The sequence below is a fragment of the Limanda limanda genome, chromosome 3 (assembly GCF_963576545.1).
Source record: "Limanda limanda chromosome 3, fLimLim1.1, whole genome shotgun sequence".
NCBI lineage: Eukaryota > Metazoa > Chordata > Actinopteri > Pleuronectiformes > Pleuronectidae > Limanda > Limanda limanda.
The window spans coordinates 29,540,702-29,563,478 of NC_083638.1; the positions used below are offsets into that span (position 1 = coordinate 29,540,702).

At 39.5% G+C, this 22,777-nt stretch overlaps 1 protein-coding gene across 1 annotated transcript in view; it reads left to right on the plus strand.

The window, feature by feature from the left end:
• si:ch211-186j3.6 (neural-cadherin) overlaps window positions 1–22,777 on the plus strand; it is a 295,947-nt gene that overhangs the window by 189,382 nt on the left and 83,788 nt on the right. The window contains exons 25-26 of the mRNA XM_061068864.1: window positions 1,617–1,846; window positions 13,968–14,245. Of these exons, the coding sequence (XP_060924847.1) occupies window positions 1,617–1,846; window positions 13,968–14,245 (508 nt within the window). The remainder of the gene's footprint in view (window positions 1–1,616; window positions 1,847–13,967; window positions 14,246–22,777) is intronic.

Genomic DNA, 22,777 nt, shown 5'->3' on the forward strand with positions numbered 1-22,777 from the left:
CAATCTATAAGAGGAATCTGATCTGTCACCTTTTTCATCATAAATAATATGGCCGTATTTTAAAAGGAACAACACATCCAAGTGAAAACCATTCATCATTTTCCCCCAGCAGAATGTAATGGCCATGTACGTCCATCATAAAAATGATGGACGTATAACTCATTATCTAAAAAAATGTGGAAGGGGGTGGCCAATGTCCCCCACTTTGAACAAGACTGTAATATCTCAAAAAGCTATTGGACATCCATACGCAGAGGATGAATGTCTGGTTTTGGTGAACTCCTCGATTTTCCTCTTGCCTCATCATGAAAGTGTTGAATGTTACAATACAACAATAATTCATGAGCAATTCATTTGCAATGACAAAGTAATTGCTTCTGTATTGGTCATATGGTTTTTAAAAGCATACTGAAAATATGTTTAGCTTTAGCTTTCTTTTAGTCTGTCTCAAGTGTGGCTTTCATTTAAGATTTAATCTGGGAAAATTTTGAAGCTGACTGGGAAACTTCATGTTTTGTGTGTTTTGGTTGATGCTCTCATTACGTTCTCAACACTTTGAGGCTAGTAGATTAGGAAATACAAATGCATCATGCCATACCCGCTATTATGAAGATTATTGTTCCAGCGGGGGTTACCCATGACATCTTTCATTTAGACACACAGGCTCAATCGTCTCTCCTTCTGATAGCTGCACACACACACACACACACACACACAGACTTTAGTTCTCTCTCTCTTCCCGGGTTATTTCCCTTGGACAAATTTAAACCAACCTTTCCTCTGGCACATCCTTCAAACCTATGGTTCCTTTAGTTTTGCAATTTCAAAAGTTGACTCTTTATGGTTTTTGTTGCTGTCTCTAGTGCTGGTCGACGAGCAACAGAGAACAAGTTTGTTATTATCATGTTTGTCCATATAATACTCAGAGATAGTCTGTGTGTAATATAGAGCTCAACTAAGCACCTGACCAGGAGCCAATGTCTCTGTGAGGCTAGAACGGAATCAATCAGCTTGGAATTCCTGTAACCTGAGCAAAGCTTTTAACTGATGAGTCTTGGCCTCATCTCAGCCCTAATGACACATAAGAACTATTTTGAAACTTGACCTGAAGTTGATCTTAATGGTGTCCTTGTTTATTTAAACATGACCGTGAAATGTGGCCCTCTAACATACAGTACATCTCAGACGTGCTGGACTGCTGCAGGGACACAAAACATGACTGAAATGTCTTTCCATCTTTCTTTTTTGCCTTTCACAGAGCATGATTAGACACAGCACCACAGATTGTCAAGAGTGTAATTACGTTTAAGTGTCACAGTTAGAAATCGAAAATCCAACTGCAAATCGCTTAGTTCACCTGCAAGGACACACACATGGACATGCACACACGCATACTCCGGAAGACAGTACATTCACAAACTAATCTGCCAAACCAAAAAAAATGATCAGATAAAGTGAGCAACATTCAAAAGTTTATCCTCTCCAGTCTCTAGTTCCATTTTTTTTACATACTATTTGGGCTAAATGGATGTATCTTTGATCAGATGTGGAAATATTAAGGCCGTTATATACAGTGTACAGTTCCAATGGTGTGTATATGTGTGTGTTTTTCTCAGACATCACAGCGAAGGAGTTCATTGAACTGAGGGGGAAGCAGCGGAGCCGCTACGAGCTGCTGGTGGACTTCCTGTCCGAGATGCTATCTGTTCCACCTGATGATGTCAACATCTTTAGCCTAATAGATGTGAGGGAGCGAATGCTGGATGTTCGCTTTGCTGTGCAGGGCGGCCCGTCCTTCCTCCAGCCTGAGAAAATCCACGGTTATCTGGCTGCCCACAAACAAAAGGTAGGTCGTTGTTATCTTTTTAGCAAGGTAGACACAGTGAATTGCCATCAACCAGGTTGTTTTGTTGGCTTACCTGTGGATGAAAACATTTGGAAATTGAAAAAAAGCTAGTTCTGCCAATGGCAAGGAATTTGTGACTTTGTCTTGGTCCAACACAGACACACAACCGAGACACAACATAGTATGCAAACATAGCTGCATCAGTATTCAAATTATTTTTAAGATGGCGCTGTTTGTCCGATATGTGGATGCCTGCCACACTGTAAATTGTGCAAACAACAATGTTGTTGCCTGCCTTGCACATTTCTTCCGCCAGACTTTGTTATTAAAATACAGTATAGTCAGTGCTGGCTTGTGAAAAATCTTCTTGGTGGGGCTGTGCTGTGCCATACTCAGTTTTCAGTACCCATCCCACTAGGATTTAACAAAAATTGCAGAATACCAGTTCTTAGTGAAATAGTAGGTAATTATTTAATTCCAATAATAAATATGTAAGTCAATTTTACACAGAAATATATAGTATACTGCAAACTGCACAAACTAACTTCAAGTACTAAACTTAGAAAAACGAATTCAAAATAATATAAACAAAAATAATAATTGACAGCCGATTGATAAATAATGTAAATTTTATTATTAGTTGTTGCCCTTGTGCTCAGATAGTAAGTAGAGTATGCATGATAAGACTACAGACTGAGTCTGGTTACTAAGTACACATTCCTGAAACATATAAAGTACTATTAACTAACACTATTAAGACAAGATACAATTATATCTTATGAGGTTATCTATACACAAAGAAAATACATGGGAAATTATATATGTTGACGCTAACATAGTAATAGTAGGAAAAATGCTAGGCGAATCCACACAAACACATTGGTACCATTTGAGCTGTAAGAGTTCACTTTTATTTTGCGCATGCTCATTAGATCCATGAGCGTGATGGATCAAAGGTCATGACGTCATTGTCACAGTTAAGAGCACACCAACAACAAAATCTTCAACAATATATATATATTATATATACTACATATGTATATACCTCCTCGCAACCTTCAAGGGGATAAGATTGGCGACAGCATGTTCGGTTACCTACGAGTGTAACGGATGTACAACAAAAAAACAACCTCAAAACATCAGAAGTGTGTATTTCTCAACATATTTATGCTCATTTGTCCTGGCAATTTATTTTGTACCACTTTGCTGTAAGAAAAGGAAAACTCCAGACCATCAACAGTGAAATAGGTGGATTCAGGTCAATTTCATCATATCTCATTTAAGTGCAAACAATACACATTGATAGATTAATGAAAAAACATTATAAGCCCTTACACATCATTATATATTTATTGAAGGATTTAGGCGACCTGCAACTGCATCTTTTATGTTATTACAGTTCATTCACACATTCTCACACACCAACAGCATTTATTTAATTAGACCTAGGGCTGAATGACTGGGAGTAAATCTAAAACAGTATTTTTTCTGAAATTTAGCACATTTTCTCCTGTCCTTGTAGGGAAAGCGCATGTGTGAATAACAAAATTAATAAGTGCTAAATTCCATTGAGTTGCTTCAGTCTGTTGGTATTGTGCATGCTTGCTCACGTTGTCATTGCCTAGTGGGAATAAAAGAGAGCGACTGTTAATGTTTTAGTAACACTTTGTCTGCTGCAGATCTGTTGTGATTTGCATTCCGATTACTCTTTGGAAATTACACTCCAGGGACTGCATAACTAGAGTGTACACAAACCATGGGATTGACACATGCATATCTTTCAATACTACTAAAGTCGCACATATTTTACAGGTGTTATACTCCATTCTCTAAAGGATCAAAATATATAAGTTTTTTATTTGTCTTTTAATTTTGGAAGTATTTTGGAAGCATATGATTAAAAGTTTTCAATTTGATTAAATTTGAAATTCTGGCAGAGTTGCTTTCTTTGTGCACATTTACTTTCGCAAATGAGGCCACTGATTATATTATCAAACATCTTTGAGGCATAATTACAACATTATTTGTGTCTGCTTAGAAAAAAAGATTGAAATAGATTTAAAAGTTTCAGTTGTTGAAGCAAAGTTAACACTCACCATTTTGGGCTTATTTTCAAACCAGTCAGTCTTTGAACGGTCAACTGAAAAAAAGACAAATGGAGCAATTTTGCTTTAATTTCATGTAATTACACTCAATGTTGAAGACAGGTCTATTTTACTACTGCCATTATGTTTATTGATGCTAAACCTTGACTCCCAATGACAAACTGACGATGTAAAACATGTATCTGATGGACGTGTCCTACAACTCTACTATCTACAGCTCCACATCGTAGCAGCTCTAGCAAACATTAGTCTTTTTCCTCACAGGAGGAGCCACTTCACAGCCATGCATTTTTAACTGGGAGATTCTGACTACTATTGGCTGTCTCATGGTTACTCGTCAATTATAATTGTTGAGTTAAAGCCTCATAGCTGTACCTGCTAACTACCCGACTCAGCATGCCGTCAGCACCCTCATAGTCATTTCTCAGCAGAAAATAAATCATGGAGTCTATATTGGCAGTCTTGGATGCTGGCAGAGGTATACATGCAAAGAAGAAGGAAAACAGAGGTAGTGGATTGTGGATACCTGAATCAGATCAAAAGTAGGTTCAAAATGCCCACTCTGCTGTTTTTAACAAGTGCCAGCACTGAGTCTGAGTGATTCTCCCTCTGGGTATGGAAGCATTGTGTGAACAACTCTCCTCGCCAGGAAGCAGCTGTTTATTCCCCAGCAGCTTCTAGTCGAGCTGCTCTCACCTGTCTAAATGAACCACTCTATGCACCGCAGGTGTTAAATCACCTCAGGGTATAATCACACCTGTAGTGCAGTCAGTGTTAATACACTTTCATGTTTTCCATTGCTTTGGCTTATCTCCCACGCACTGGATGCAAAAGGAAGCAATGACTCTGAGGATGAAGGGCTTTTGAGGCTGATCGCATCGATAGTGGGGGAATTGCAGAGCTCTCTTTTTTATATGGAGTACTATGATTTTAAGACAGCATAGCGACATAATGATCCTAAACCTATAGAAAACATAGATGCAGAAGATTCTTAACTCGTAAGACCTCAGTCCAAACGGCCATTTCTTTTACTCTCCGACGATAAAAAGTCCCTGAAAGAAGCAAAGCCTATGGTTTTGGTCTGTGGGACATTACCTTTGGATACTTCAGTCACACGCTGCCAGTGATTTGAAAACAAATATTTGAAAAGTTTGGTGACTTCATGTAACTTTGTGTCCAATTATTTTTGTTCCTTTGAAATTGTGGTCTTCCGTAAATACAGGGCTGTGGTTCGTACACAGTTGATCTGATAGAAATATAGAAACTCCCAATCAAAATCGCTGTTATATTTCAAAACCAGTGCACTTTAATACACATTCAAACAGCAGAACATGTGTCACTGTACTTCTGACACGTCTGTGCCTTTTCTCACACTCTCTTATAGCAAGACACAATATTTCAGTCGGTTTCAACCTTATATTAAAAGATTCTCAGTCGATCAAGAGCCGCAGGCGTAGGTCACACTACACATCAGGTCGTTATTCGATTTCATTTCACCTCTCATTCTGCAACATTTGTTGTTGTACCAACCATGCGCCTGGGAGGAAGAAGCATCTATCATACAGTTGATACCATGTCATTTTGTGGAATTAGGGATAGTATCACTAAAATGATCAGGCCCAGATGACTGTCACTTCTTCTTCAAAAGATCCAATTTGAAAGAATGAGGACTCTCAAGTGGTTTGAAATATCCTTATGATTATGTTATTGCATTTTTTTTTTTTAATTGTTGAATCTATTATCCAGACTTGTCCAATATAAAGCATGAAATAAAAATTGCGTCCCCATATAATGACCTTAGAAGGTTTGGTTTCATGATCTGTTCAGCATTGCTCGATATATCCTTCTTTTTCCTTCCCCTACCTCCACTTTGTGTTAAAGAGGAGACCCGTGATGTAATACAGTGAAGATCATACAGAGGATAGATTAGACAGATGTTAAGAATACCCTCCAGATTAAGTCCTAAGCACACAATGTCATGTTACACATTCATTTTAGAATTTTAATGATTAGAGATTGAAGTTTTTCAAAATGATAATTTTGCATTTTGTGACAGGAAGTGACAACATCCATGTGATTTCTAAAATCTGGGTGTTTGTGTAGTTAACGAAAATCTGTGAGGATTACTCAAATCGAGAAAACAAGCAATGCATTAATGTGAAAAACAATTAATCATGTGTAAAATCAATATTCAATTCTTCGTATTAACATTTCAGTAGCAGCTCTTTTTGTGTTGTTCTCACACTCCTATACAGCTACAGATAGGTTACCACAGAATCCTTTACTGATACATACCAACCCCCGTCCCTTTCTTCCAAAAGACCATCTCATATTGTCAAAGCCACAGCTTGTAGGCCACCTGTGGTGAACATTTGTGACCACTTCTTGTTGTCAGTGATATATATTACACTCCATGTATCATCCTCCACCTAAAACCATTTCTGTTATTTAGGACACAGGGAAATTTGGCCTGATTCAGGCTATTGTCCTGAACAGATATTTCTGGGTCAGCCCAAAAAAAAAATGTTTTTTCTACTTTATTCATAGTCCACGAGTGTGGAACATCCTTTTAAATCCAACCCAATTTGACTCTTACAGAAATGCACAGTGCGGATTATGGCTGTAATAGTGGCTGCTGCTGTCAAAAAAAATCCCACCAGGGCTGTGCTCTGTCAAATTACATAGTTCTTCCTATATTTAATCGGAAATTGTCTGAGTAAATTAAATTCTACCAAGTAGAGCAGGATTAGCAAAATTTCAGAACATTAAAACGCACATCATCACCATATAGGGGAAAGTTGGTGAAACTCAAACATTACACTTCATCACACTGGCGCACACTGGCCGCTGGCTTCAGTCAGACCTCATTTCACGTTTCAAAAGTCTGAATGGAAGTACGGAACCTGAGTGAGTGCGAATGGAGCTAGAGCGTGCACTCTTTTGTGTGAGAGAGAGAGAGAGAGAGAGAGAGAGAGAGAGAGAGAGAGAGAGAGAGAGAGAGAGACAAATTGTCAAAGAGTCAAATTGTATGCATTTTACCAGCAGTAACATGAATGATGAGCCAGTCTCTGTCTGCATGTGTATGTTGGGTGAGAAACAGCACGCTCACAGTGCTCAGTCCAGCTCACTGCGATCTACCCTTTGCATTTCTCTTTAGTTCCCTTCCTGGTGTTTGTCTTTTCTTTGTTTCATGTGACCATTGCCAAGGAGAGAAAGGTGAGACGGGGAGGAAAGCATGCAAGAGTAGAGGAGCTTTTTTTATTCTAAAATGAGCAAAGTGTGGCCACAGAGAGAAGCAGAGAGGAAAGACGTGTAAGCGGAGAGGTAGCCAAGGCTTTCAGGTGTGATTTGTGAGGAGAGTGCCGAGCGTTTCACCTGAATTCAGCCAGGTTCTCTGGAGAAGACATTGATCAGAATGAGATGTGAAGCGTGGCGAGGGAAAGGATGAACGAGCGCTGGAGAAATAGAGCGGGGGGTTAGCTGGTGGACGGGGAAGGAAAGGGGCGGAGGCGGTGGGTGGAACGGGTAGGCAGGGGATGCAGAAGATGGAGCAGCGCTTATTATTAATGTGCTCAATTCTCCAGTAATACTTTAGATGTAGGAGATTTAAAACAAATCTTTATTCCCTATATCTCTCTATTACTCCCATCTTTACCTCAATAATGGAACTTATCCCTCTGTGTTTTCAATCCAGCACGCTCCACTTGACTTTTAATGATACCACATTGAATTTTGACTTTTAAAAAATCATTGGTATGGCGCTCAGATACCAAGGTTCATCTTGACATTATATTAATGTGGCCCTGAGGGCAGTGCAGAGGACTGTAACAATAGTCCAAGGAACAATACGTCCCTCTGGTCCTGCTTTCTATACACACTGTTCTGCCTCAGAAAGTTCCAGTGTATGCCTTGACTTGCCTTCCCTCAGCACTTCATCAAACAGAATGGGCCATGTTGATTTCCTTTGAGCCATACCAGGGTTAAGAGACTAAAACGTGGGATTACGTGTTTTCTTGGTTATAAAGCAATTTAAAAATAATATTTCAAAATCATAAATATAATTAAATGCGTTCTTCGTGTGTAAATCTTTTTGAATATTTTGTTGGCTTTCAACAAAGGCTGACTGGCTTGAAAAAAAGTCTTCATTAAGAAGTCTTCCGCATGGTGAGACCAATGTAGTAATTTACCTTCACACTGAATATGGTTATTTCAGATAAATATCTCTGTTGGCCACCAACCGTGTGACAGACAGCATGACGCCGACTTCACCACGGCCGCCCTTATCCCCAGATATCTCCCTACTGACTGTGCTCCCTGCCTCCTCGTGTCCACCCCCCGAACATGGTCGCCCTTTTCCTCATCTTCGCCCTTCCTTCTCCCCCCCCACTTGTTTTGCTCTTCACTGCCTGACTGGGTCTTGTTGGCTTTAAATGTCAGAGATTCCAAGGATGCATTATCTCCTGCTGAGAAGATGGCAGCAAGGAGAAACCCTGTTGATGCAAACACACGGGTTTCATTTACAAAAGTTTGAGTTTGATATTTATGATAATGTATTCATCTTGTTGATTGAGGCGAGCAACATTGGCTTCCTATTGCAAAGTCTTACTCCACTAGTGTTTAGAGTATTAAATTAAGGTGATTATCAGAATCTAAACATTATAATTCAGTTTGTCATATTCACTTCTTAATTGACCTGTTACAATTGATCCCAATGCTTTTCATCAGCTATTTATGAATCAACTATTCATGATTAAAAAAAAGGTAGAAAAACACCAAAGGAAACGTGTCAATGTGTGTTCAACATGTTCCGTACCTTTGTCGTCAAAGGTTTGTTAAATACACTGCTTCTGTATTTCCCCTTCATGTTCTGTTAATGTCACAGTGACCCAAACTAAATTAGTATTAAGCATTAAAGGGCATATATTCTGTAAAATACATTTTCTGGGTTTTTGCTATCTGTAATAACTTGAAGGGGTCAGTAGGGACCCTCAAAGTATGAAAACAGTCACTCCACGGACTTTTTCACCGAGTCCATTCTAGAAATGTTATTGAAACGTCTTGTTTCATACTTCCTCCCCCGTATGATGTCATATGGGTTTGCTCTCGTCTCTCATCCCCACCCAGCTGGTACCAGTCCTGCCTCCGAACCCACCCCCCCCCCCCCCCCTGTCAACTCAACCACCACCCCTCCACACCGACCACGACACCAAGCAGACAGCTAGCAGCTTGTTAGCTGCAACAGGCTATCCACAACAAACAACACTGAAGAAACACTGCAAACATGGAGGGGTGCAAGGAAGAGAATGTGTCTGTGCACATTCCTCCTAAAAACGTTATTTTTTCTGACGTACCGTGTGGCTGTGTAACCTGGACGTTACTCAGGACTGAAACTCCGTAGTGTAAATCCGTACTGTAACTTGGGACGTTACGCCTACATTGGCCGACTCTCCTGCTAAAACTTGAACAAACAAGAGGATGGTGTAAATTACCGTTCAGAAACATCCTGTTGTAACCGACTTTAAATATGTGGCTGTTCTTCTATAACTATATCCAAACATACCAACGTGACTTTCAGCTGTGTTTACAGCCAGAGATCGTCAAATGCGGCCTGGTTGCATGTCAGTCAATGTGCAGTTAGCCAATCAGAGGAGGGGCTCAAGAGGCAGGCAAAAACAGCCTGTTCTGTCTGCAGCTCTAGAGAGAGGCAGCAGAAATACTGATAGCGGCAGTTTTTTTTACTTTAAACCACTGATACATTTTTTTAAACCTTAATACTACTTGATTCTCAGTGCTATGGATACATGATGGTGAGGTTCCTTTGCCAGACCTCCCAACCTGTACAGACAGGTATAGCAAGGTGTCACTGCAATCTGTCAGAACAGCTTCAATGGACTTTTGCATTGATTCTACACGTCTCTGAACGTCACTGGATGGATGAAACACCAAATGATATCTCCTCATCTGGTGTTTTGAGGAGTGGAGAGCTCGACTGACTGTGAAGGCCGTGGCTAGTGATTCATTCTGGTTTCCTACTCGTAAAATGATTGAGTGAGCCCTCGTTACTTGTGGACGGAGGCATCATCCTGTTTTTCAAGGTTTCCCTGTCACACGCCTGTTTAACATGGTTATATCTTCTATTATCTGCTACATTAAATCTGTAAACAACCATGCCATATTTGCTGGTTTTCACATTAGCAGTGTTCCTCCTGACTTCACAGCGGCTGAATAATACACAGCACACACCAGGGGTCGTACAGTGTGGATTGAATTTCCTGAGAATTCCCCCTCACAGTTTAGACTAGATCTTGGGAAAGATAGTGGTTATCTCCAAAGCATCTCAGCCCTGTAGAAAGCTCCGAAGGTGAACAACTGTTGGGAGGAGTAGGACTTTTAAGAGGCTTAAGAGATTCTTAAGCAGAAGAGATAATGTTTTTTAAGTTATTGTGATAACTTAAAAAAGTTGCAAGTGAAAGGGAACTCACCTGTCTGAGGAACCCTGTTTGTGTGTGTCCTCACTCGCAGTAACACATCGCTCTCAACCTTTCTCACATGCACTCCTCAGTGGTGTAGCACAACCAGAGGAAATTAGGCTCATCCGATTCTCCCCATGCCGGCCTCTTGGCCTGTGCTATAAACACCAGGAGGCGAACTCTCCTCTTAGAATATTTTAAACTAGTCAACTAAATGAGCTAATGCTAAACGTCGTTCCTCTTACCAGGTGGGTTTTCTGGTTCTTTTGCTCACTTCCATTGATTTTTGCTTGCCTGCTGGTTTTTGTTAAATGTACACGGCAACCAACACAGAGACTTATATATCAGAGAAACTGATGCAAGCTGTTTTTCCTCCATTAACATCAAACTATTGAATAAAATAAAAAATAACCATCAGCATGTGAATAGGCTGCGTATTGTTCATGTTGTCCTTTGCTTTTGTAGGCTTACAGTCTATTAAGAAGGAATTATTATATAAAATAAAGTACAACTATTGATTCCAGTTCTTAATAGAGTCTTTATTGTATGATTAGACCTGTCAACTTCACTGCCCATTTATCCTCATTATCAACAAGATAGTTATGTACTATTGTCTCTGTTCCTTCCTCATGTTTGTGGATACAGCCTCAGATGTGCAGGTTAAAAAACACATTCTCACTTACAAAATGACAATCTGAAATATCAGCATGATTTTCTTTTTAATAATTTACCGGATTACCTAAATGGAATAAAAAAGTGACTTTACATGCTTACTACACTTACCATATTGGGTTATATCAACAGATGGTGTTGCTTATCGGATATATATGTGCAACAATAGACTCACTTTTATTTTCCCGGCATTTATTTGGCATAATATTTTTAGATAAAATATTGGCATTTAAAAAGCCAAAATAAATTGTTGCATGAATACAGAAACCACATTTATGTTTTCCACATACTTTAATAACACCTCTTTGTGGACTGTGTTAGTTCCTGAGTTTTCTAAAGGCTGAGAGATTTACTATGACTGTGAGTAGTCTAGAGACACATTACATTAACACCGTTCACAAGTAGACTGATTTGCAGGACAGCCAATCTAATAAAAGGACACTTAATAAGCATTCCTGTAACACCAACCTTGACTGTAGTCACATTTTCCAATCACTACACTGTCCCATAACCCAGTGTGTTACAAAGGGTTGCCACAGTCTTGTAGAATGGAATGGCACTGTAAGCAGAGGGAGGAAGGTTTATAGATATATACATATATGAAGTAACAAGCCCTCTTCTTCATTAACCATTCATCCTTCCCACTTGTTTCAATAAATTCACAAAAGGCTGCATATATCCTCACAACATTTAAGTCTTGGGAAAAAAATGAATAGAAGCACTGACTATCAAAAGGAGCATTGATGTCACATGTTGGTCGAATGATAGCCAGTGATTTTGAATTGAAAAACGACCACAGCCGGTAGTGGCAAGTGTATGGTTCAAGCGATGCGAGAATCACTCAGCGATAACAGTGATCCATAAAACATAACCTGTATTAAAGTTGCAGCCTCTTCAGCACAGGCCATTTCAAGGGAAACAAGTGGAGTAGATGTGAAGTGCACGGTTACTGAACACAATCCGATCACACTGAATGAGGTCCAATCAGTCCAGAACATTGAGCATCAAGTGACCTCTGCTTCGGTTCAACACTTACACATTGTCTGTCTGTGTGTGTGTGTGTGTGTGTGTGAACCTGTGGGTCTATGCATGCATGCAATCCCCAAGGCATGCCTCCTCAGCTTGAGTACAAGACTGTATTTAGTCAGTGTAAAGCTACCTGACCAGTGTCACTCTTACCAGCACAACCAGATGCAAGCACATCCACACACACACACACACACACACATATCCAATTTCCATTTCATTTTCCTTTCGATTACTTTATCAAACAGCTCAACCTAGAGAGGCATAGTTTCCTTTTAGCTCATCACCCTTTAGCCCACTTTTTCAGGAATTGGTGCAGAAAAAAACAGCTTGATTTCTATTTAACCTGCCTACTGTAGTGTAAGGCATTCCTTAACTGAACCTGCACTTTCCACATTATCGTTGTGCTGTTTGTCAGGGTGTGCGTATGCACATGTGTGTATTGGTCTGTGTAAACTACATTAGCCAGACGTTACGGAGCAATGAGGGCTATTTGTCAAAGAGTCACATGTTGGATGCATGTCAGTCCCTGGATTTTCATTCATTCCTTTTCCAAATTCACTCATACAGACAAGGTAGTCTGGGTAAACTATTACTTTAAGTAAACTATTATCTCTGAAACACAGAATTTAAGACAGAATTGTAGATGTATACAGTAGGAATGTGGGAAAAATAGATTCAGTTACAAATCGCGATTCTTGTGAATGACGATTTTAAATCGCCATGCTGCCTCCCAAATCGAGCAACATCACCCCAGAGCATGTTGACCAGCTCTTGTTTTTGCACAAGACTCTAAACATACCCAAGCACTAGCTTTGCATAGCCTACATGCAAACAATAATGAAGCATAGCCTACTTTTTTGTTTATTTCAAAGTTAATATTTTAAGTAAACTTCTATTCATTCTATTTAATTTACCTTTTATGTATTGTTTAAAAGTAGCCTAAGTGGCATACATTTTTTAATCTGTCAGTATGTGTGCAGTTGACAGGGGCTATACAATAATAGGGCACATTTTTATTTATTTAACTATTGGCTGCCTGGCAGTCATTAAGTTAATGTTAATATTTGAAATAAAACTTGTAAAGCTCTAAGTGAATTTGACTGTGTTGTATTTGAAGGTATGATTCAACTTTTTTCCTTGGTCCAGTATATTTTTTAAAAAATAACCAAAAGAAATCGCAGGAAATCATAATACCGAATCGCAATACCCAAAGAATCGCAATACATATCGTATAGTATCATATCGGGAGGTTCCTGCCGATTCCCGTCCCTAGTATACACTGGACACTGACAAGCTATGGCCAAGTATGCCAGTAAAACACGCATGCAGTTACTTAAATGATCAAAAAGAAGCAGGATACAAATATGAATAATAGAAAGGATTTATATTCTGCTTTAAACAACAATTTCTTACATTACATTATTACATTACATTACATTTAATTTAGCTGACGCTTTTATCCAAAGCGACTTACAATAAGTGCATTCAACCCCGAGGGTACAAACCAAGAACAACAAGAATCAAGACAGTACAATTTCTTCGAAATAAAAATTGATCAATGCTGTGATAGGATGGATTTCTGATCAGGCTGTGAAATAAGCTCCAGTACTGTATTAAATCCACAGTGTGGTTCATACCTCTGTTTGTGGTTGGGAAGCTGGTGAGGGATTTTTGTTAAAAGACTTTAAAAGACTAAATTATGCAAAATGGTGAGTAGAGATGCTTGTGCAGACTGTGTTGTAGGGTATCTTTTCTGTGGAGTTCAGGTCACCTTAAATAAAATAAACAAGTTTTATTAAAGTGCCATCTTGTGTTTCATTCTTTTCTCTGTCTTTCTCCATGCAGCTCCAGTCATTCCTGCAGGTCAGCGTGTCCCAGGTGCGGGCGGATGAGTGTCCCTCTTCAGAGTGTGCCGGGACCGGGGGCTGCACAAGCGTTTTGAATGTCCGAGACACACCCACAGTGGTGGATTGTGGGACTATGAGCCTTGTATCTGTGACAGTGGAATCCACCGCTGTGTGCTCCTGCACAGGTAGAGAGTTGTCCCATCAGCCCTGCGCCGCATATCCCAGAAACCCCTGCTTCAACGGTGGAGTGTGTGTGGACACACAGCACGGCTACCGGTGAGTTGAAAATGAACAGTGTATCTAAAACAGAGCCTGAGGGTAAGTGCCTGGTAGCTTTTTAAGGTGATACAACGAATGATATGTTGCTTCACCCATGATGCATGCAGTTACATTATAAGTATCATCATGAATGGTTTATGTTTGCTTGCCCTGAGATCGCAACAGCCTGTTTTTCTCTGGGTAAAATTCCTCCTTTAACATTAAATTGAAAACACCAGATATAACTAGTTATTTACCTCATCATTAAGGACAGGGGTCGGCTCTGCATGCAGCTCATCAGCCCCTCTGCAGTGGCTCCCTGTACAGTGTTTTGCATGGACAAAATGTATTTTTTGTGAACGATGAACTGAACAAATTAGTTTTCATGAGATGAACTTCACTCACGATCATTTTTAAAATCAGCATTCCTATCAGGCCTTCATGTGAAATACCAGGAGCGAGATAAAATGTGTTTATACCCGTCAACTAACACAAACACACACACATCATGAAAAATGACTCGTCAACATTTTGTGCTCAGTACAACAACACGAAATGTGACACACAGTCAGGACTCAGTGTTAAAGGGACCGGAGTGACATGCAGTGGAGGAGGCGGCAAAGTGGCTCTTTTAAGTTGCCATACCCTTATTGAGTTGAGCCCTGACTGTAGCAGTATTTTGTAGAAGTTGGTGAAAAGTACAAAGATGAACGTGATGATGCAATGTTGTGAAACAGTTTACATACATAACTGTGTTTCCTCTATGCATGTCCTTGGTGAAATTACATTCTTGGTTTAATTTGACTAAAACGTGATCTTGAAACTTGGCATCCAAATGTGGGTCTGAGCCAGCTCACAATATGTACTGAGTTGGTTTCACACTGTGCTTAACCAGTCTGCTTTAGCTTTTTGCTGAACAAAGGATTATCACATGCAGTTTTTAATTCTTCACTGTCCCCCTCACTGGCAAAATGATTATGGTGTTTATATTTGACTGAATCCAAATATGTAATTTTGAAAGAGTCCAGTCAGTCTGGGACAATGGGAATGATGGGCAGGACAAAACATAACGAAAAGTGCAAAGGGTAAATTTGAACAATGTTGTACGGTAGTACATGTGTGTACATGTGTGTATTACTGTGTGTCTATGATTCTGAGACACTGAAGTTGAAGCAGTACAGGTAGCTCATCTGACACTGAAGGACATTTGTATTTTTATTTGTGCCAGGAGAGTCCCTCTGTTTCTTTCAGGTGTTTCTCTCCAATTGCTTTTCTAAAATGTTTTTTCAGTTCTCTTTGCTCTGTGGAGGAGCAATGTTTCTCCACGGCTCAACACAAGCGGAACAGGGGATTGAACAGCCGAAGTTGGGGAGAACAGTGCAGTGTAGGTCTCAAACTCAAGGCGGCTGGTCTGAATCATGACCTTGTCCTTGTGATCACAAATAACCAATAGAGAACATGTACATACAAACTGACAGTCCAGAGTGACTACTTTGAGATATAAGGCTCTTACCTACTTTTAAAAAAGTGTAAATTTAGTGTAACAATATTTTGCACGGTACAAAATGATAAACCTAGAGTGTTTGCCTCCACAATAGGATGCATAGTGTGTAATTTATCACAGTTTATATGCCGCAGTGTTGATTGTCATTTCAGTTGACATATTTGTTCTGGACACACACAGACTGGACATAAGCACCATTAAAGACATTACATATTTTCCATTTAAAATTTTTTATCAAATATTATGGTGAATTAAGAATAGTGTCAGGAAATTAGAAGTATGTTTGAACGGTGATTACGTGTGTGTGTGTGTGTGTGTGTGTGTGTGTGTGTGTGTATGTGTGTGTGCGTAAGTCTCTGCACTTGATAGTTCATCTTGCAGCTTGGAGAAGTATCAGGTGGAGAGAGACAGTGAGACATATCCTTGGGTTAGAATGCTCTCTGTTGATGCATCAAGATCAGTAAACATCTTTTGGTACTAGTTTTATGCCAACTTTTTTATTTTCTGCCAGACGTAGAGAATTCCCATTCCGGCAGCCGAGCTGGTCTATGACCTGGCCTCCAGACTCAAGTAGCTGCAGACTGTGGGATGTGCTGTGTTCTGTTTGGTTGTTGTGTTGGAAAGAAGCATGACGCAATGAATCAGGCTTTCTTAGCTGATGCTCTTAATAAGCCGACTGCAAAGAAGCTCAAAGACGTTGTCAAATAAATGTCAAGAAGTAGACAAAAAGCACTTAAAACATGAAACATTCTAAGATTTAATTGTCATGTGTAGCCATGGTGAATGAAGACTGGTGCGATGTTTTGTGAGAAGGAAAGCAGGAGAGCAAGTGGAAGAGGATAGAGCAGGTGTATACTTCTGAGACTGTGCCGTTGAACAGAAGGCAAAATCCCTGTGGTGTTTGTGTGTAACAGCGTGAGTGAGTTCATGCTGTGTTTGGTTAAGAGGCAAACTCTTTCTCAATTGATGGTGATTCACTTCACAACACTTGACACAATCAGAAAAAAAGGACCTGCCCTATGGCACTGGAAGAAACTTTTATTTAACGCTGTGGCGGCAAATGATCTAATAAGCCCATAAACACTGAGCTCTTAATCTCAACTCCCAGTTTGTTTTCACACCCATTTTGCTCATTAACAATGGTGTAGGGTGTTTCTCACTGAGGCACTGCAACTGTAAATGAGATTGAATTCAAATGAAGTCGCAATTAGTATTTTTATTCACGCTAAAGGGAATTTGTGAACCTTGTTACAGCTGTTAACAGCTGCTACAGCTAAACACACATCTTCATGTTGTCGGGGCATTGCAAATATGAATAGGGATGTGTTTGCAGTATTGGCAGTGGCAGCTACAGAATGAGGAAAGGAGTGCAGTATCAGCAGGCGTGTTTGAGACGGTTTAATTAAACCACTGTGTTTATTCACAGTTTTTTCTTAGCTATGCGTCTTCCTCCACCATCATCGGATCAATTCTTTAAATGTTTAATTGTAAAGGTTTTATGAAAAAATACCTGCACAAGTAATTATCATTTTCATTCTCGTTAGCTTAAGTTTGTACTTTGTGTTTCACACTAATTATCCAATGCCAGTATATTGAATTGCAAAGCCTCGAATGGTAAACATGATAAACATTGAAGCCGCTCAACATCAGCACGTCAGCATTGTCAGTGGAAGAATGTTGGCAGACATTAGCGTTTTGCTCAAAGCACCACTGTGTCTAAGCTGGAGACATTTATATGCTGCCAAGACTCATACTGAATTTGTTGTTTTAGAGAATTAATCTACATATATATAATTGTTTATAATATGTATTTAAATATTTGAGAAATGTATATATATGTATATATATATAGAGATTAACTAGTTTAAGATTTAACTTCAGGATGGGGAAAGAGTTGGTGTGAGAAGCTTATCACTTGGCTGTGTGTGATGTAGTGTTCAATGACATGAGACAACACAAAAGACAATATGTCTCTTGTATGGTTGTGGTGACAGTGACAAGGTGATGTCTCTGATGACTATGTCCCTGATGATGGCTGTTTGTATTACAGAGAGCAAACCGCTGATCCCCTATTGTACTACAAGTCCATGTTCTTTGATGTTTTATGTCTTATGTGCTGTAGCCCTCGCTGTAAACCCTAATTGCCCTTTCGGGACAAATAAAGTTGGAAGTTGAAGTTGAAGATACCACTGTGTCTTAGCTGTAGTCACGGTATATCTTCCTGCTCCACGTACTGTGTTTACAAGAAATACTAGCTGATGGACAGAATTTAGATTTTTATCCTTACAAAATTAAACCTGTTAACAATATATAGTGTGCATGTTTAAACAGTAACACTCACTGAGGCTTAGTTAAGGTTGACTTAAGGTTAACTTTCATCATATTTAAACGTTGTACCCTCCCTGGCCTGTCTCACTGTCCTCCCTTCTTCCAATTGTTCACCGCAAAAGCTACCGCGTATTACCCACAAATATACAAGTCAATGCGTCAGTGTTATTGCCTCGGGGCTGTGTGCAGATTTTGCAGTATTTGAGTTCACAACATTTCGTTTACAGGGCTGTGGTGGGTGCAGACGTCAGTACTCTGCAGTTCCCTGACAGGGTGTAACTGCCTGGCTTTTCACTGTTACAGAGCCTGACGTGCAGAGTCTCAAAATACAGCTCCTGTTTGCTTCGGTTGCGTTAAAAATAGAATCAAACCTTTCACAGCAGCGTGCAAGATGAAAAATCCGGCATGTTAGCTGTCGCATACTGCCAGTTCTTGTTTCAAATCCATGGCAAACAAGTGAACTGAAGGAGAGTGTCTTCATTAGCATAAAATACTCTGTAAACAAGGCCAGAAGTGGGGTGAGAGTGTTTCAACAAATCCTTTTAACTGCAAACATGATGATGAAATAAGTTCTTTGGTGCTTGGAGTGGTAGAGGAGCCATGGCGACCCTGTTTAACTTTGTGTAATTCAGCCTGATGCTCTGTGTATCCTGAGGCTCAGATCTTTAATGGTGGAAGTGAAGGGCTTTTTGCAACCAATTAAATGAAACACCAGGCTTTTATCACTGACTCAACTGTAACTCCGTGCAGAATTTGAACGTTATGATGAAATCACCAGTCAATTCCTGTAGTGGTTCCCAAAAGAAGGCTGAAATCTTCTTTCCTGTACATTGTTGAGATCTATGCTGTCACAGATAAATACAGTAGTTGACGTTGATGTTGTAAATAGTACGATCATTTGTTTGTCTTTAATAATTTTTTTACAGAACTGCATGTTATTTTTATATATATATATATATATATATATATATATATATTCAATGGTAACTAACTCTGTAGTTTCTAAAGACTTTATCCGCCTGATCTCCTAGTATTAGACCCACACATTTTCAAAACAAAAAGCAAACAAATATCTCCTGGTGAAAAAGCGATGACAAACGTGACGACACAGACAAGATCTCAAGAGAGTTTTGTGTCGGGAAGCTGTAAACATGATCACGTGATCCGAGCATCAGGGTTCATACGTAATTTCCTGTCTCAGTCTGCTGCTGCACTGGCTCCTCCTCTCGCCTGAATAACGCGGAAGATTTGACGCTGTTGTGAGTCGGAGAAAACCTCCTGTTACATTGTATTTCGCCAAAGAAATGTTTTCTTCCGATTAACAATGCAAAACTATCAATACAATGTTTAATAACACATTTGCACTTTTTGTTCGAACAGTATTCAGTCTGTGACTCATGACATTTCACATGTCTGCTAGAACACAAGACACTCAGGATAAAGAAAGGCCCAATGACATCTTGACTGCCAATACAACTATACTATTTGACTATACCAACGGTAATATCTCTTGGATATCAGTTCCCTAAATGTGCCTCATTTTTTTTATCAAGATCCACAAATTATTCCCTGGGAAAAACACCCTACCTGGCATTGTAAAAGAAAGTGAAAAAAAACCCTGCATCTGTCCCTGATCTGGATCAGCACCAACATTTTAATGTGTTTTTCTCTGACGCATATATCATCCTTCCTCCAAATTTCATGGAAATCTGTTAAGTTGTTTTTGTGCGACCCTGCTAACAATCAAAGCAACCAACAAACAAATGGACTGGGGTAAAAACAGAACCTCCTTGGCAGAGATAATCATTATCACATTGACGTTTTCAAGCCTCTTAGTATTCTGGAAGCGCTGCAGGACTCGTTTTAGGTGTTAAATATAGGGTTGTATGTAAATTATCAGGCAAATGTTCACTTCCTGAATGTGACATCAGTCACCCTTTTATCACACGATCCTTTTCCCTTAAGAGAATGTTATCGACCTCATCTATCAGTGGTGAATGCAAGCCTTGTTCACCATTCCTGTTTCTTGTTTCTAGCTTTTTGCAAGTAATCAACCAAATGCAGAGTAGACAATCTGCTGCCTGTTTACATGGGTGCAGACATACCCAGTATATGTGCATGGTCATGTGATATGCCGATTCAGGCATGTTAGTATAGGTGTGGATGCATTGACACAAATAATAAAGGTGCTGTGGAGCAATTTAATATACATATTAATTAAGTGTGCCTTCCTTCAATGGAGTTCAAGATTCATATAAGAGTCATATGATTGGGACCAAATTAAATTGTAGCTCTTATGCGATACATTTCCCACACAGATGATGAAGCACATATGCAGTACTACAGATCTTGGAGATTTCAGACATCACTGAATGTTGTAGCAGATGCTCTTACATGTGTTTTATGTTCAAACATGACACAAACATGCTTGATTGGCCCGACAGACACACATACATACTCCCTCCGAACCTACGTGAGACCACATGAACACATGGTCTCATAGAGCGTGTGTCCACTGAGCTTTCTTGCTGTGTCTTGAAGAAGTTCATTTTACCCTTCAGCTTCATTTAATTAGAGGCAGTGAGTGAAAAGGGCAGGATTTGAGTCTGGCTGGCTGGAGCCAGCGTGTAATCTGGCTCACTGCTGGACCAGAGCAGGATGACTGGCTGGATCCACGGTAGACCTAATCCCTGGATTACACACATGCACGCAAACACACACATACTCACACACTCGCACATGCAAACACTATTGTCAGAAATGTGACCATTTTCTTCCTGTAAATCTAATCCACAAACAATATTGGTTTGCTCTGCATATTATTATTACGTATCATTACCTTGTTGTAGAAGATGTCTTGAAAGTTATGGAAGCCTTCTTGACAAATGCATTATTGAATATAATCATAGTTGTCATTGTTTTTTTATTTTTGTTCTTTTCTTTGAATTCTGGTTGAATTTTATACACCTTCGACTTTTGTTAGAATTGTACTGTTAGTGTTTCATAATTTTTCTTAACAAACTTGCATTACTTCAACTTAACAAATGCTAAAGTCCTTCAACCTAAAAAGACATTAGGGTGATTCTTTTCCCGATCGTGGCTGAGATATGACCCAGAGTAGCATACAAGTGGCACTGAGTAATCAACCTTTGTCGTTAAGGTAACGATGATAAACACATTTTTAATGGTTTGGTTGGTTAGTCTTTGGCTGGAAACCTACTGGATCAGGTTGAGGCATAGAAACTATTCAGTTAGGTATAGGTTTGGTTTTGAAGTCATTGGTTGTCATGGTAACAGTAATAAACATGTGGTTAGGATTTTTTAACAGTATCACACTGAACACGTACAGCAGTGTCCTGTATGAAAGTCCGAAATTTGTAAACTCATCCGGATGCAGATTTGATCAAACTGTGACTTTACTCCATCACCTTTTGCCCTTACTCCTGTCATAAGAAGAGCAGGCGCTAGATGTCACCTCACAATTACTCACCCAGATCATTGAAACTCACTGCTTTGACTACGTATTTAATTTAAAATCATTTGTACCAAGAAGAGATGAGTGGAGAGGCGAGGTGCCTCATAGCTTTCCCCATGCATGGATTCCTCCTGCAGTGGCCTGTGTCTCTCTCCCCTTCTGATGCTTAACCGTCAATAAAGGCTTGATGCAAACAAAATACCTTAACAAAGTGTTTTGAGAAGCGTAATGAGAAAGTGAACATTTCGTGAGAAGCTGCTGATTTAATCTGTGTGTTGTTGTTTTTATAAGCATATCATGGGCTGTTTTGTGTTTACAATTGTTTTTATTTTAACAGCTGTCAAACAAATGCAATGGACTAAACTGTGTTAAGTTGAGAATTAAGTTTGGTTAAAATCTTACAAAAGTACAGTTTGAATGTACTGTTTTGTAAAAATGTTAACTCAAAAGACACAACTTTTGCTGATACTGAGATTTTAAAAACGTATTCTAACTTGCTGGTAGAAACCCTAATGTGTTACATAATACTAAACTGTGAGCATGGCTTAATTCTGGATATGATAAATTGCAGCTTCTGCTCTCTCTAACATTCCCTGCTGCATGTCTCTTTATGCAAAGCGTATGTGGGCCACAATGGAGGAGCAGAACGTTTCTTTGTGAGGCATCAGCCAAATAGATGACAGGGAGAGAAGAAGGCAGAGCGGAGCAGAAGTTGTCAGCCCAGAGACACAGCCGCTGCCGCTGATTGTCACATTCTCAGTCAAACTACAGTAACCGGGCTATGCAACATCTGCTGTGTGATTTCACCAGGTTCAGGGGAGGAGAGGAGTCGAAATGTCAGAGATGGAGAAAACCTGGATAGAAGAGAGAAGACAAATGGAGGAAATTAAAAAAGAAAGGGAAAGGAAAGCTGAGGGTAAGGGAAAAGTTGACCAGAGGAATATAAGTGGGGAAATAACTTCAGAATATGGAGAGAAATAGGATGATGAAAGAACATGGAAGCAGAAAGGAGTAGAAAAGAAAAAGCATGAGAGAAGTGAAATAATAAATTCAGATGAGATATGAGTTGATAAAAGTTAGAATAGCTGGAGGACAGTTGTCTGTTGCGGAGGCTTTCAGAAATGACCCCATCTATAACCCATGCAGATACATACAAACACATTCTGCTCCAAGATTGAAGGAAGAACATGTAGATAACCGAGGCAGTGGGATTAATAAAGAGATTTTGTGAGTGAGGGTTCTG